The sequence below is a fragment of the Notothenia rossii genome (genome assembly GCF_949606895.1).
Source record: "Notothenia rossii genome assembly, chromosome: 4".
Taxonomy (NCBI): Eukaryota; Metazoa; Chordata; class Actinopteri; order Perciformes; family Nototheniidae; genus Notothenia; species Notothenia rossii.
This window is the reverse complement of record NC_136902.1, coordinates 95,747,205-95,765,517: the sequence shown is the minus strand read 5'-3', so window position 1 is coordinate 95,765,517 and position 18,313 is coordinate 95,747,205. Positions and strand designations below refer to the sequence as shown.

The window sequence follows — 18,313 nt, the reverse complement described above, 5'->3', positions numbered from 1 at the left end:
CCCTAATCAGCAGTATACTTGTATAATGCAGTAGTATAGTGATGGTATAATATGTATCAGTAGAGTAGTGATATTATAATGTGCATAGTGTCAGAGTAATGGGTATAATGTGTGTGTGTTTCAGAGCCCACCAACATGCTGGACGTCAGAGCCATCCTCTGGTTGGAGACCTACCTGCAGGTCTGTGCCTCTCCTCCCGTTCCTCATTGAAAACAGTAGTAGCCGTTAGCCTGGAGCTAACAGATAACCCTCCTCCTCCACAGACGTGGCAGTCCACCATCTTGGTGGTTTCTCACGACAGGAACTTCCTGAACGCCGTGGTGACCGACATCGTGCACCTGCACAACCAGACCCTGGACAGTTACCGTGGCGACTACGAGAACTTCATCAAGACCAAAGAGGACCGACAGAAGAACGAGAAGCGAGAATACGATGCTCAGCTGCAGTACAGACAGCACATACAGGTATTACTACTGCAGTACAGACAATACAGGTACTACTACAGTACAGACAGCACATACAGGTACTACTACTGCAGTACAGACAGCACATACAGGTATTACTACTGCAGTACAGACAATACAGGTACTACTACAGTACAGACAGCACATACAGGTATTACTACTGCAGTACAGACAATACAGGTACTACTGCAGTACAGACAGCACATACAGGTACTACTGCAGTACAGACAGCACATACAGGTACTACTACAGTACAGACAGCACATACAGGTACTACTGCTGCAGTACAGACAGCACATACAGGTACTACTGCAGTACAGACAGCACATACAGGTACTACTGCTGCAGTACAGACAGCACATACAGGTACTACTGCTGCAGTACAGACAGCACATACAGGTACTACTGCAGTACAGACAGCACATACAGGTACTACTGCAGTACAGACAGCACATACAGGTACTACTGCAGTACAGACAGCACATACAGGTACTACTGCTGCAGTACAGACAGCACATACAGGTACTACTGCTGCAGTACAGACAGCACATACAGGTACTACTGCAGTACAGACAGCACATACAGGTACTACTGCAGTACAGACAGCACATACAGGTACTACTACAGTACAGACAGCACATACAGGTACTACTACTGCAGTACAGACAGCACATACAGGTACTACTACTGCAGTACAGACAGCACATACAGGTACTACTCCTGCAGTACAGACAGCACATACAGGTACTACTGCTGTACAGACAGCACATACAGGTACTACTACAGTACAGACAGCACATACAGGTACTACTGCAGTACAGACAGCACATACAGGTACTACTGCTGTACAGACAGCACATACAGGTACTACTGCAGTACAGACAGCACATACAGGTACTACTACTGCAGTACAGACAGCACATACAGGTACTACTGCAGTACAGACAGCACATACAGGTACTACTACTGCAGTACAGACAGCACATACAGGTACTACTGCAGTACAGACAGCACATACAGGTACTACTGCAGTACAGACAGCACATACAGGTATTACTACTGCAGTACAGACAGCACATACAGGTACTACTACTGCAGTACAGACAGCACATACAGGTACTACTGCAGTACAGACAGCACATACAGGTATTACTACTACAGTACAGACAGCACATACAGGTACTACTACTGCAGTACAGACAGCACATACAAGTACTACTGCTGCAGTACAGACAGCACATACAGGTACTACTACTGCAGTACAGACAGCACATACAGGTACTACTACTGCAGTACAGACAGCACATACAGGTACTACTACTGCAGTACAGACAGCACATACAGGTACTACTGCAGTACAGACAGCACATACAGGTACTACTACTGCAGTACAGACAGCACATACAGGTACTACTGCAGTACAGACAGCACATACAGGTATTACTACTACAGTACAGACAGCACATACAGGTACTACTGCAGTACAGACAGCACATACAGGTACTACTGCAGTACAGACAGCACATACAGGTATTACTGCTGCAGTACAGACAGCACATACAGGTACTACTACTGCAGTACAGACAGCACATACAGGTATTACTACTGCAGTACAGACAGCACATACAGGTACTACTACTGCAGTACAGACAGCACATACAAGTATTACTACTGCAGTACAGACAGCACATACAGGTATTACTGCTGCAGTACAGACAGCACATACAGGTACTACTACAGCAGTACAGACAGCACATACAAGTATTACTACTGCAGTACAGACAGCACATACAGGTATTACTGCTGCAGTACAGACAGCACATACAGGTACTACTGCAGCAGTACAGACAGCACATACAGGTACTACTACAGCAGTACAGACAGCACATACAAGTATTACTACTGCAGTACAGACAGCACATACAGGTATTACTACTGCAGTACAGACAGCACATACAGGTACTACTACTGCAGTACAGACAGCACATACAAGTACTACTGCAGTACAGACAGCACATACAGGTACTACTACTGCAGTACAGACAGCACATACAGGTATTACTACTGCAGTACAGACAGCACATACAGGTACTACTACTGCAGTACAGACAGCACATACAAGTACTACTGCAGTACAGACAGCACATACAGGTACTACTACTGCAGTACAGACAGCACATACAGGTACTACTACTGCAGTACAGACAGCACATACAGGTACTACTACTGCAGTACAGACAGCACATACAAGTATTACTACTGCAGTACAGACAGCACATACAGGTATTACTACTGCAGTACAGACAGCACATACAGGTACTACTGCAGTACAGACAGCACATACAGGTACTACTGCAGTACAGACAGCACATACAGGTATTACTACTGCAGTACAGACAGCACATACAGGTACTACTACTGCAGTACAGACAGCACATACAAGTACTACTGCAGTACAGACAGCACATACAGGTACTACTACTGCAGTACAGACAGCACATACAGGTACTACTACTGCAGTACAGACAGCACATACAGGTATTACTACTGCAGTACAGACAGCACATACAGGTACTACTACTGCAGTACAGACAGCACATACAGGTATTACTACTGCAGTACAGACAGCACATACAGGTATTACTACTGCAGTACAGACAGCACATACAGGTACTACTGCAGTACAGACAGCACATACAGGTACTACTGCTGCAGTACAGACAGCACATACAGGTACTACTACAGTACAGACAGCACATACAGGTACTACTACAGTACAGACAGCACATACAGGTATTACTGCAGTACAGACAGCACATACAGGTACTACTGCAGTACAGACAGCACATACAGGTACTACTGCAGTACAGACAGCACATACAGGTACTACTGCAGTACAGACAGCACATACAAGTACTACTACAGTACAGACAGCACATACAGGTATTACTACTGCAGTACAGACAGCACATACAGGTACTACTACTACAGTACAGACAGCACATACAGGTACTACTGCAGTACAGACAGCACATACAGGTACTACTGCAGTACAGACAGCACATACAGGTACTACTGCAGTACAGACAGCACATACAGGTACTACTACTGCAGTACAGACAGCACATACAGGTACTACTGCAGTACAGACAGCACATACAGGTACTACTGCAGTACAGACAGCACATACAGGTACTACTGCAGTACAGACAGCACATACAGGTACTACTACTACAGTACAGACAGCACATACAGGTACTACTGCTGCAGTACAGACAGCACATACAGGTACTACTGCAGTACAGACAGCACATACAGGTACTACTGCAGTACAGACAGCACATACAGGTATTACTGCTGCAGTACAGACAGCACATACAGGTATTACTGCTGCAGTACAGACAGCACATACAGGTATTACTGCTGCAGTACAGACAGCACATACAGGTACTGCTACAGTACAGACAGCACATACAGGTACTACTACAGTACAGACAGCACATACAGGTACTACTACTGCAGTACAGACAGCACATACAGGTATTACTACTGCAGTACAGACAGCACATACAGGTATTACTGCTGCAGTACAGACAGCACATACAGGTATTACTACTGCAGTACAGACAGCACATACAGGTACTACTGCTACAGTACAGACAGCACATACAGGTACTACTGCAGTACAGACAGCACATACAGGTATTACTACTACAGTATAGACAGCACATACAGGTACTACTGCAGTACAGACAGCACATACAGGTACTACTGCAGTACAGACAGCACATACAGGTACTACTGCAGTACAGACAGCACATACAGGTACTACTGCAGTACAGACAGCACATACAGGTACTACTGCAGTACAGACAGCACATACAGGTATTACTACTGCAGTACAGACAGCACATACAGGTACTACTACTACAGTACAGACAGCACATACAGGTACTACTGCAGTACAGACAGCACATACAGGTACTACTACAGTACAGACAGCACATACAGGTACTACTACTACAGTACAGACAGCACATACAGGTATTACTACTGCAGTACAGACAGCACATACAGGTACTACTACTACAGTACAGACAGCACATACAGGTACTACTGCAGTACAGACAGCACATACAGGTATTACTACTGCAGTACAGACAGCACATACAGGTACTACTACTACAGTACAGACAGCACATACAGGTACTACTGCAGTACAGACAGCACATACAGGTACTACTACAGTACAGACAGCACATACAGGTACTACTGCTGCAGTACAGACAGCACATACAGGTACTACTGCAGTACAGACAGCACATACAGGTACTACTACTACAGTACAGACAGCACATACAGGTACTACTGAAGTACAGACAGCACATACAGGTACTACTACAGTACAGACAGCACATACAGGTATTACTACTACAGTACAGACAGCACATACAGGTACTACTGAAGTACAGACATCACATACAGGTACTACTACAGTACAGACAGCACATACAGGTACTACTACTACAGTACAGACAGCACATACAGGTACTACTGAAGTACAGACAGCACATACAGGTACTACTACAGTACAGACAGCACATACAGGTACTACTACTACAGTACAGACAGCACATACAGGTACTACTGAAGTACAGACAGCACATACAGGTACTACTACAGTACAGACAGCACATACAGGTACTACTGAAGTACAGACAGCACATACAGGTACTACTGAAGTACAGACAGCACATACAGGTACTACTGAAGTACAGACAGCACATACAGGTACTACTGCAGTACAGACAGCACATACAGGTACTACTGCAGTACAGACAGCACATACAGGTACTACTGCAGTACAGACAGCACATACAGGTACTACTGCTGCAGTACAGACAGCACATACAGGTACTACTGCAGTACAGACAGCACATACAGGTACTACTACAGTACAGACAGCACATACAGGTACTACTACAGTACAGACAGCATGCATTGCGTCACTGACGGCGTGTGTCTGTGCTTCAGGTGTTCATCGACAGATTCCGGTACAACGCTAACAGAGCAGCTCAGGTCCAGAGCAAACTGAAACTACTGGAGAGACTGTGAGTACACACACCTGGTACACACACCTGGTACACACACCTGGTACACACACCTGGTACACACACCTGGTACACACACCTGATACACACACCTGATACACACACCTGGTACACAAACCTGATACACACACCTGATACACACACCTGATACACACACCTGATACACACACCTGGTACACAAACCTGATACACACACCTGATACACACACCTGATACACACACCTGGTACACACACCTGATACACACACCTGGTACACACACCTGGTACACACACCTGATACACACACCTGGTACACACACCTGATACACACACCTGATACACACACCTGATACACACACCTGATACACACACCTGGTACACACACCTGATACACACACCTGATACACACACCTGATACACACACCTGATACACACACCTGGTACACACACCTGGTACACACACCTGGTACACACACCTGATACACACACCTGATACACACACCTGATACACACACCTGATACACACACCTGATACACACACCTGGTACACACACCTGGTACACACACTTGATACACACCTGACACACACACCTGATACAAACCTGATACACACCTGATACACACCTGATACACACACCTGATACACACACCTGATACACACACCTGATACACACACCTGATACACACACCTGATACACACACCTGATACACACACCTGGTACACACACTTGATACACACCTGACACACACACCTGATACAAACCTGATACACACCTGATACACACCTGATACACACACACCTGATGCACACACACCTGATACAAACCTGATACACACCTGACACACAAACCTGATACACACCTGATACACACACCCGATACACACACCCGATACACACACCCGATACACACACCCGATACACACACCCGATACACACACCCGATACACACACCCGATACACACCTGATACACACACCTGATACACACACCTGATACACACACTTGATACACACACCTGATACACACACCTGGTACACACACCTGATACACACCTGATACACACACCTGATACACACCTGATACACACACCTGGTACACACACTTGATACACACCTGACACACACACCTGATACAAACCTGATACACACCTGATACACACCTGACACACACACACCTGATGCACACCTGATACACACCTGATACACACCTGATACACACCTGATACACACACCTGATACACACACCTGATACACACCTGATGCACACACAACTGATACAAACCTGATACACACCTGACACACACACACCTGATGCACACCTGATACACACCTGATACACACCTGACACACACACCTGATACAAACCTGATACACACCTGATACACACCTGACACACACACACCTGATGCACACCTGATACACACCTGACACACACACCTGATACAAACCTGATACACACACACCTGATGCACACCTGATACACACCTGATACACACCTGATACACACCTGACACACACACACCTGATGCACACCTGATACACACCTGATACACACCTGATACACACCTGATACACACCTGACACACACACCTGATACAAACCTGATACAAACCTGATACACACCTGACACACACACCTGATACAAACCTGATACAAACCTGACACACACACCTGATACACACCTGATACACACCTGATACACACCTGATACACACCTGATACACACACCTGATACAAACCTGATACAAACCTGACACACACACCTGATACACACCTGATACACACCTGATACACACCTGATACACACCTGATACACACCTGATACACACCTGATACACACCTGACCCACACACCTGATGCACACACCTGATACACACCTGACACACACACCTGACGCACACCTGATACACACCTGACACACACACCTGATACACACCTGATACACACCTGACACACACACCTGATACACACCTGACACACACACCTGATATACACCTGATACACACCTGATACACACCTGACACACACACCTGATACACACACCTGATACACACACCTGATACACACCGGATACACACACCTGGTGCACACCTGTGCCCCTTGCTACCTGTGCTGCTGTGACGGTCCTCTGACAGACAGGTAACTCTGTTTGTTTCTTCCTGCAGACCTGAGATGAAGCCGCTTGAAAAAGAGATTGAGGTCTCCTTAAAGTAAGAAGAGCAGATTGATTGATTGATTGGTTAATTGATGAGTTAATTGATTACTTGATGAACATGCTTTGTGTTCCTCAGGTTCCCAGATAACTTTGAGAAGTTGTCTCCTCCCATCCTTCAGTTGGATGAGCTGGAGTTTTACTACACTCCGGACCGTCCTCTCTTCTCTGGACTCAATGTGTCGGCCGACCTCGAGTCTCGCATCTGCATCGTACGTTCAACCAGCCAATCAGAGCCCAGAATTCACATGAGACTTCACACCTGTCTGAATGTTCTGTAATCAGTGACCTGAACACCTGACGCTGTTGTGTTTCCTGATAGGTCGGTGAAAACGGCGCGGGTAAAACCACCGTGCTGAAGCTGCTGATGGGCGACTTAACGCCGGTCAACGGAATGAGACAAGCCCACAGGTACCCGTCCACAGGGAACCTTCACTCTCGAGTAAACGTATTACAATGTTAGGGAACCTTTTTCCCTTCTCAGTTTACCCATAGCTCTTTGTTTATACATTCTGTTAGGGGAATTCTTTTCTCTCATCAGGGGACTATGTTGGCTATTTGTTTATAGGTTTTAATTCTTCGTTCTGTGTAGGGAACCATATTCTCTCTTTTCTTAGAACCGTTAACTCTTAGTTTATTAGTACTATTTAGGGAACCCTCTTCTGTTTCTAGGGAACCGTTAACTCTTAGTTTATTAGTACTATTTAGGGAACCACCTTCTGTTTCTAGGGAACCGTTAACTCTTAGTTTATTAGTACTATTTAGGGAACTACCTTCTGTTTCTAGGGAACCGTTAACTCTTAGTTTATTAGTACTATTTAGGGAACCACCTTCTGTTTCTAGGGAACCGTTAACTCTTAGTTTATTAGTACTATTTAGGGAACCACCTTCTGTTTCTAGGGAACCGTTAACTCTTAGTTTATTAGTACTATTTAGGGAACCACCTTCTGTTTCTAGGGAACCGTTAACTCTTAGTTTATTAGTACTATTTAGGGAACCACCTTCTGTTTCTAGGGAACCGTTAACTCTTAGTTTATGAGTACTATTTAGGGAACTACCTTCTGTTTTAGGGAACCGTTAACTCTTAGTTTATTAGTACTATTTAGGGAACCACCTTCTGTTTCTAGGGAACCGTTAACTCTTAGTTTATTAGTACTATTTAGGGAACCACCTTCTGTTTCTAGGGAACCGTTAACTCTTAGTTTATTAGTACTATTTAGGGAACCACCTTCTGTTTCTAGGGAACCGTTAACTCTTAGTTTATTAGTACTATTTAGGGAACCACCTTCTGTTTTTAGGGAACCGTTAACTCTTAGTTTATTAGTACTATTTAGGGAACCACCTTCTGTTTCTAGGGAACCGTTAACTCTTAGTTTATTAGTACTATTTAGGGAACTACCTTCTGTTTCTAGGGAACCGTTAACTCTTAGTTTATTAGTACTATTTAGGGAACTACCTTCTGTTTCTAGGGAACCGTTAACTCTTAGTTTATTAGTACTATTTAGGGAACCACTTTCTGTTTCTAGGGAACCGTTAACTCTTAGTTTATTAATACTATTTAGGGAACCACCTTCTGTTTTAGGGAACCGTTAACTCTTAGTTTATTAGTACTATTTAGGGAACCACTTTCTGTTTCTAGGGAACCGTTAACTCTTAGTTTATTAATACTATTTAGGGAACCACCTTCTGTTTTAGGGAACCGTTAACTCTTAGTCTATTAGTACTATTTAGGGAACCACCTTCTGTTTCTAGGGAACCGTTAACTCTTAGTTTATTAGTACTATTTAGGGAACTACCTTCTGTTTCTAGGGTACCGTTAACTCTTAGTTTATTAGTACTATTTAGGGAACCACCTTCTGTTTCTAGGGAACCGTTAACTCTTAGTTTATTAGTACTATTTAGGGAACTACCTTCTGTTTCTAGGGAACCGTTAACTCTTAGTTTATTAGTACTATTTAGGGAACTACCTTCTTTTTCTAGGGAACCGTTAACTCTTAGTTTATTAGTACTATTTAGGGAACCACCTTCTGTTTCTAGGGAACCGTTAACTCTTAGTTTATTAGTACTATTTAGGGAACCACCTTCTGTTTTTAGGGAACCGTTAACTCTTAGTTTATTAGTACTATTTAGGGAACTACCTTCTGTTTCTAGGGAACCGTTAACTCTTAGTTTATTAGTACTATTTAGGGAACTACCTTCTGTTTCTAGGGAACCGTTAACTCTTAGTTTATTAGTACTATTTAGGGAACCACCTTCTGTTTCTAGGGAACCGTTAACTCTTAGTTTATTAGTACTATTTTGGGAACCCTCTTCTGTTTTTAGGGAACCGTTAACTCTTAGTTTATTAGTACTATTTAGGGAACTACCTTCTGTTTCTAGGGAACCGTTAACTCTTAGTTTATTAGTACTATTTAGGGAACCACCTTCTGTTTCTAGGGAACCGTTAACTCTTAGTTTATTAGTACTATTTAGGGAACCACCTTCTGTTTCTAGGGAACCGTTAACTCTTAGTTTATTAGTACTATTTAGGGAACTACCTTCTGTTTCTAGGGAACCGTTAACTCTTAGTTTATTAGTACTATTTAGGGAACCACCTTCTGTTTCTAGGGAACCGTTAACTCTTAGTTTATTAGTACTATTTAGGGAACCACCTTCTGTTTCTAGGGAACCGTTAACTCTTAGTTTATTAGTACTATTTAGGGAACCACCTTCTGTTTCTAGGGAACCGTTAACTCTTAGTTTATTAGTACTATTTAGGGAACCACCTTCTGTTTCTAGGGAACCGTTAACTCTTAGTTTATTAGTACTATTTAGGGAACCACCTTCTGTTTCTAGGGAACCGTTAACTCTTAGTTTATTAGTACTATTTAGGGAACCACCTTCTGTTTCTAGTGAACCGTTAACTCTTAGTTTATTAGTACTATTTAGGGAACCACCTTCTGTTTTAGGGAACCGTTAACTCTTAGTTTATTAGTACTATTTAGGGAACCACCTTCTGTTTTTAGGGAACCGTTAACTCTTAGTTTATTAGTACTATTTAGGGAACCACCTTCTGTTTCTAGGGAACCGTTAACTCTTAGTTTATTAGTACTATTTAGGGAACCACCTTCTGTTTCTAGGGAACCGTTAACTCTTAGTTTATTAGTACTATTTAGGGAACCACCTTCTGTTTCTAGGGAACCGTTAACTCTTAGTTTATTAGTACTATTTAGGGAACCACCTTCTGTTTCTAGGGAACCGTTAACTCTTAGTTTATTAGTACTATTTAGGGAACTACCTTCTGTTTCTAGGGTACCGTTAACTCTTAGTTTATTAGTACTATTTAGGGAACCCTCTTCTGTTTCTAGGGAACCGTTAACTCTTAGTTTATTAGTACTATTTAGGGAACTACCTTCTGTTTCTAGGGTACCGTTAACTCTTAGTTTATTAGTACTATTTAGGGAACCACCTTCTGTTTCTAGGGAACCGTTAACTCTTAGTTTATTAGTACTATTTAGGGAACCACCTTCTGTTTCTAGGGAACCGTTAACTCTTAGTTTATTAGTACTATTTAGGGAACCACCTTCTGTTTCTAGGGAACCGTTAACTCTTAGTTTATTAGTACTATTTAGGGAACCACCTTCTGTTTTTAGGGAACCGTTAACTCTTAGTTTATTAGTACTATTTAGGGAACCACCTTCTGTTTCTAGGGAACCGTTAACTCTTAGTTTATTAGTACTATTTAGGGAACCACCTTCTGTTTCTAGGGAACCGTTAACTCTTAGTTTATTAGTACTATTTAGGGAACCACCTTCTGTTTTAGGGAACCGTTAACTCTTAGTTTATTAGTACTATTTAGGGAACCACCTTCTGTTTCTAGGGAACCGTTAACTCTTAGTTTATTAGTACTATTTAGGGAACCACCTTCTGTTTCTAGGGAACCGTTAACTCTTAGTTTATTAGTACTATTTAGGGAACCACCTTCTGTTTTTAGGGAACCGTTAACTCTTAGTTTATTAGTACTATTTAGGGAACTACCTTCTGTTTCTAGGGAACCGTTAACTCTTAGTTTATTAGTACTATTTAGGGAACCACCTTCTGTTTCTAGGGAACCGTTAACTCTTAGTTTATTAGTACTATTTAGGGAACCACCTTCTGTTTTTAGGGAACCGTTAACTCTTAGTTTATTAGTACTATTTAGGGAACTACCTTCTGTTTCTAGGGAACCGTTAACTCTTAGTTTATTAGTACTATTTAGGGAACCACCTTCTGTTTCTAGGGAACCGTTAACTCTTAGTTTATTAGTACTATTTAGGGAACCACCTTCTGTTTCTAGGGAACCGTTAACTCTTAGTTTATTAGTACTATTTAGGGAACCCTCTTCTGTTTCTAGGGAACCGTTAACTCTTAGTTTATTAGTACTATTTAGGGAACCACCTTCTGTTTTTAGGGAACCGTTAACTCTTAGTTTATTAGTACTATTTAGGGAACCCTCTTCTGTTTCTAGGGAACCGTTAACTCTTAGTTTATTAGTACTATTTAGGGAACCACCTTCTGTTTTTAGGGAACCGTTAACTCTTAGTTTATTAGTACTATTTAGGGAACCCTCTTCTGTTTCTAGGGAACCGTTAACTCTTAGTTTATTAGTACTATTTAGGGAACCTTCTTCTGTTTCTAGGGAACCGTTAACTCTTAGTTTATTAGTACCATTTAGGGAACCCTCTTCTGTTTCTAGTGAACCGTTAACTCTTAGTTTATTAGTACTATTTAGGGAACCACCTTCTGTTTTAGGGAACCGTTAACTCTTAGTTTATTAGTACTATTTAGGGAACCACCTTCTGTTTCTAGGGAACCGTTAACTCTTAGTTTATTAGTACTATTTAGGGAACCACCTTCTGTTTCTAGGGAACCGTTAACTCTTAGTTTATTAGTACTATTTAGGGAACCACCTTCTGTTTCTAGTGAACCGTTAACTCTTAGTTTATTAGTACTATTTAGGGAACCACCTTCTGTTTTAGGGAACCGTTAACTCTTAGTTTATTAGTACTATTTAGGGAACCACCTTCTGTTTCTAGGGAACCGTTAACTCTTAGTTTATTAGTACTATTTAGGGAACCACCTTCTGTTTTTAGGGAACCGTTAACTCTTAGTTTATTAGTACTATTTAGGGAACTACCTTCTGTTTCTAGGGAACCGTTAACTCTTAGTTTATTAGTACTATTTAGGGAACCACCTTCTGTTTCTAGGGAACCGTTAACTCTTAGTTTATTAGTACTATTTAGGGAACCACCTTCTGTTTTTAGGGAACCGTTAACTCTTAGTTTATTAGTACTATTTAGGGAACTACCTTCTGTTTCTAGGGAACCGTTAACTCTTAGTTTATTAGTACTATTTAGGGAACCACCTTCTGTTTCTAGGGAACCGTTAACTCTTAGTTTATTAGTACTATTTAGGGAACCACCTTCTGTTTCTAGGGAACCGTTAACTCTTAGTTTATTAGTACTATTTAGGGAACCACCTTCTGTTTTTAGGGAACCGTTAACTCTTAGTTTATTAGTACTATTTAGGGAACCACCTTCTGTTTTTAGGGAACCGTTAACTCTTAGTTTATTAGTACTATTTAGGGAACCCTCTTCTGTTTCTAGGGAACCGTTAACTCTTAGTTTATTAGTACTATTTAGGGAACCTTCTTCTGTTTCTAGGGAACCGTTAACTCTTAGTTTATTAGTACCATTTAGGGAACCCTCTTCTGTTTCTAGGGAACCGTTAACTCTTAGTTTATTAGTACTATTTAGGGAACCACCTTCTGTTTTTAGGGAACCGTTAACTCTTAGTTTATTAGTACTATTTAGGGAACCACCTTCTGTTTCTAGGGAACCGTTAACTCTTAGTTTATTAGTACTATTTAGGGAACCACCTTCTGTTTCTAGGGAACCGTTAACTCTTAGTTTATTAGTACTATTTAGGGAACCCTCTTCTGTTTTATGGAACCGTTAACTCTTAGTTTATTAGTACTATTTAGGGAACCACCTTCTGTTTTTAGGGAACCGTTAACTCTTAGTTTATTAGTACTATTTAGGGAACCACCTTCTGTTTCTAGGGAACCGTTAACTCTTAGTTTATTAGTACTATTTAGGGAACCACCTTCTGTTTCTAGGGAACCGTTAACTCTTAGTTTATTAGTACTATTTAGGGAACCCTCTTCTGTTTTTAGGGAACCGTTAACTCTTAGTTTATTAGTACTATTTAGGGAACCACCTTCTGTTTCTAGGGAACCGTTAACTCTTAGTTTATTAGTACTATTTAGGGAACCCTCTTCTGTTTCTAGGGAACCGTTAACTCTTAGTTTATTAGTACTATTTAGGGAACCACCTTCTGTTTCTAGGGAACCGTTAACTCTTAGTTTATTAGTACTATTTAGGGAACCACCTTCTGTTTCTAGGGAACCGTTAACTCTTAGTTTATTAGTACTATTTAGGGAACCACCTTCTGTTTTTAGGGAACCGTTAACTCTTAGTTTATTAGTACTATTTAGGGAACCACCTTCTGTTTTTAGGGAACCGTTAACTCTTAGTTTATTAGTACTATTTAGGGAACCCTCTTCTGTTTCTAGGGAACCGTTAACTCTTAGTTTATTAGTACTATTTAGGGAACCACCTTCTGTTTCTAGGGAACCGTTAACTCTTAGTTTATTAGTACTATTTAGGGAACCACCTTCTGTTTCTAGGGAACCGTTAACTCTTAGTTTATTAGTACTATTTAGGGAACCACCTTCTGTTTCTAGGGAACCGTTAACTCTTAGTTTATTAGTACTATTTAGGGAACCTTCTTCTGTTTCTAGGGAACCGTTAACTCTTAGTTTATTAGTACCATTTAGGGAACCCTCTTCTGTTTCTAGGGAACCGTTAACTCTTAGTTTATTAGTACTATTTAGGGAACCACCTTCTGTTTTTAGGGAACCGTTAACTCTTAGTTTATTAGTACTATTTAGGGAACCACCTTCTGTTTCTAGGGAACCGTTAACTCTTAGTTTATTAGTACTATTTAGGGAACCACCTTCTGTTTCTAGGGAACCGTTAACTCTTAGTTTATTAGTACTATTTAGGGAACCCTCTTCTGTTTTATGGAACCGTTAACTCTTAGTTTATTAGTACTATTTAGGGAACCACCTTCTGTTTTTAGGGAACCGTTAACTCTTAGTTTATTAGTACTATTTAGGGAACCACCTTCTGTTTCTAGGGAACCGTTAACTCTTAGTTTATTAGTACTATTTAGGGAACCACCTTCTGTTTCTAGGGAACCGTTAACTCTTAGTTTATTAGTACTATTTAGGGAACCCTCTTCTGTTTTTAGGGAACCGTTAACTCTTAGTTTATTAGTACTATTTAGGGAACCACCTTCTGTTTCTAGGGAACCGTTAACTCTTAGTTTATTAGTACTATTTAGGGAACCACCTTCTGTTTCTAGGGAACCGTTAACTCTTAGTTTATTAGTACTATTTAGGGAACCACCTTCTGTTTCTAGGGAACCGTTAACTCTTAGTTTATTAGTACTATTTAGGGAACCACCCTCTGTTTCTAGGGAACCGTTAACTCTTAGTTTATTAGTACTATTTAGGGAACCACCTTCTGTTTTAGGGAACCGTTAACTCTTAGTTTATTAGTACTATTTAGGGAACTACCTTCTGTTTCTAGGGAACCGTTAACTCTTAGTTTATTAGTACTATTTAGGGAACCACCTTCTGTTTCTAGGGAACCGTTAACTCTTAGTTTATTAGTACTATTTAGGGAACCACCTTCTGTTTCTAGGGAACCGTTAACTCTTAGTTTATTAGTACTATTTAGGGAACCACCTTCTGTTTTTAGGGAACCGTTAACTCTTAGTTTATTAGTACTATTTAGGGAACTACCTTCTGTTTCTAGGGAACCGTTAACTCTTAGTTTATTAGTACTATTTAGGGAACCACCTTCTGTTTCTAGGGAACCGTTAACTCTTAGTTTATTAGTACTATTTAGGGAACCACCTTCTGTTTCTAGGGAACCGTTAACTCTTAGTTTATTAGTACTATTTAGGGAACCACTTTCTGTTTCTAGGGAACCGTTAACTCTTAGTTTATTAGTACTATTTAGGGAACCACCTTCTGTTTTAGGGAACCGTTAACTCTTAGTTTATTAGTACTATTTAGGGAACCACCTTCTGTTTTTAGGGAACCGTTAACTCTTAGTTTATTAGTACTATTTAGGGAACCACCTTCTGTTTCTAGGGAACCGTTAACTCTTAGTTTATTAGTACTATTTAGGGAACCACCTTCTGTTTCTAGGGAACCGTTAACTCTTAGTTTATTAGTACTATTTAGGGAACCACTTTCTGTTTCTAGGGAACCGTTAACTCTTAGTTTATTAGTACTATTTAGGGAACCACCTTCTGTTTTAGGGAACCGTTAACTCTTAGTTTATTAGTACTATTTAGGGAACCCTCTTCTGTTTCTAGGGAACCGTTAACTCTTAGTTTATTAGTACTATTTAGGGAACCCTCTTCTGTTTCTAGGGAACCGTTAACTCTTAGTTTATTAGTACTATTTAGGGAACCACCTTCTGTTTCTAGGGAACCGTTAACTCTTAGTTTATTAGTACTATTTAGGGAACCACCTTCTGTTTCTAGGGAACCGTTAACTCTTAGTTTATTAGTACTATTTAGGGAACCACCTTCTGTTTTTAGGGAACCGTTAACTCTTAGTTTATTAGTACTATTTAGGGAACCACCTTCTGTTTCTAGGGAACCGTTAACTCTTAGTTTATTAGTACTATTTAGGGAACCACCTTCTGTTTCTAGGGAACCGTTAACTCTTAGTTTATTAGTACCATTTAGGGAACCACCTTCTGTTTTTAGGGAACCGTTAACTCTTAGTTTATTAGTACTATTTAGGGAACCACCTTCTGTTTCTAGGGAACCGTTAACTCTTAGTTTATTAGTACTATTTAGGGAACCACCTTCTGTTTTTAGGGAACCGTTAACTCTTAGTTTATTAGTACTATTTAGGGAACCACCTTCTGTTTTTAGGGAACCGTTAACTCTTAGTTTATTAGTACTATTTAGGGAACCACCTTCTGTTTCTAGGGAACCGTTAACTCTTAGTTTATTAGTACTATTTAGGGAACCACCTTCTGTTTCTAGGGAACCGTTAACTCTTTGTTTATTAGTACTATTTAGGGAACCACCTTCTGTTTTAGGGAACCGTTAACTCTTAGTTTATTAGTACTATTTAGGGAACCACCTTCTGTTTCTAGTGAACCGTTAACTCTTAGTTTATTAGTACTATTTAGGGAACCACCTTCTGTTTCAAGGGAACCGTTAACTCTTAGTTTATTAATACTATTTAGGGAACCACTTTCTGTTTCTAGGGAACCGTTAACTCTTAGTTTATTAGTACTATTTAGGGAACCACCTTCTGTTTCTAGGGAACCGTTAACTCTTAGTTTATTAGTACTATTTAGGGAACCACCTTCTGTTTTAGGGAACCGTTAACTCTTAGTTTATTAGTACTATTTAGGGAACCACCTTCTGTTTTAGGGAACCGTTAACTCTTAGTTTATTAGTACTATTTAGGGAACCACCTTCTGTTTTTAGGGAACCGTTAACTCTTAGTTTATTAGTACTATTTAGGGAACCACCTTCTGTTTCTAGGGAACCGTTAACTCTTAGTTTATTAGTACTATTTAGGGAACCACTTTCTGTTTCTAGGGAACCGTTAACTCTTAGTTTATTAGTACTATTTAGGGAACCACCTTCTGTTTTAGGGAACCGTTAACTCTTAGTTTATTAGTACTATTTAGGGAACCCTCTTCTGTTTCTAGGGAACCGTTAACTCTTAGTTTATTAGTACTATTTAGGGAACCCTCTTCTGTTTCTAGGGAACCGTTAACTCTTAGTTTATTAGTACTATTTAGGGAACCACCTTCTGTTTCTAGGGAACCGTTAACTCTTAGTTTATTAGTACTATTTAGGGAACCACCTTCTGTTTCTAGGGAACCTTTAACTCTTAGTTTATTAGTACTATTTAGGGAACCACCTTCTGTTTTTAGGGAACCGTTAACTCTTAGTTTATTAGTACTATTTAGGGAACCACCTTCTGTTTCTAGGGAACCGTTAACTCTTAGTTTATTAGTACTATTTAGGGAACCCTCTTCTGTTTCTAGGGAACCGTTAACTCTTAGTTTATTAGTACTATTTAGGGAACCACCTTCTGTTTTAGGGAACCGTTAACTCTTAGTTTATTAGTACTATTTAGGGAACCACCTTCTGTTTCTAGGGAACCGTTAACTCTTAGTTTATTAGTACTATTTAGGGAACCACCTTCTGTTTCTAGGGAACCGTTAACTCTTAGTTTATTAGTACTATTTAGGGAACCCTCTTCTGTTTTTAGGGAACCGTTAACTCTTAGTTTATTAGTACTATTTAGGGAACCACCTTCTGTTTCTAGGGAACCGTTAACTCTTAGTTTATTAGTAATATTTAGGGAACCACTTTCTGTTTCTAGGGAACCGTTAACTCTTAGTTTATTAGTACTA

The 18,313-nt window shown here is 40.6% G+C and overlaps 2 protein-coding genes across 2 annotated transcripts in view; both read left to right on the top strand.

Moving 5' to 3' along the window:
* LOC307037576 (dual specificity protein phosphatase 14) overlaps positions 1–18,313 on the top strand; it is a 91,060-nt gene that overhangs the window by 50,672 nt on the left and 22,075 nt on the right. The window lies entirely within an intron of this gene.
* abcf3 (ATP-binding cassette, sub-family F (GCN20), member 3) overlaps positions 1–18,313 on the top strand; it is a 50,205-nt gene that overhangs the window by 27,796 nt on the left and 4,096 nt on the right. Inside the window, exons 12-17 of the mRNA XM_079678552.1 lie at positions 125–180; positions 264–464; positions 5,499–5,575; positions 7,720–7,764; positions 7,846–7,978; positions 8,089–8,177. Coding sequence (XP_079534678.1) covers positions 125–180; positions 264–464; positions 5,499–5,575; positions 7,720–7,764; positions 7,846–7,978; positions 8,089–8,177 — 601 coding nt within the window. The remainder of the gene's footprint in view (positions 1–124; positions 181–263; positions 465–5,498; positions 5,576–7,719; positions 7,765–7,845; positions 7,979–8,088; positions 8,178–18,313) is intronic.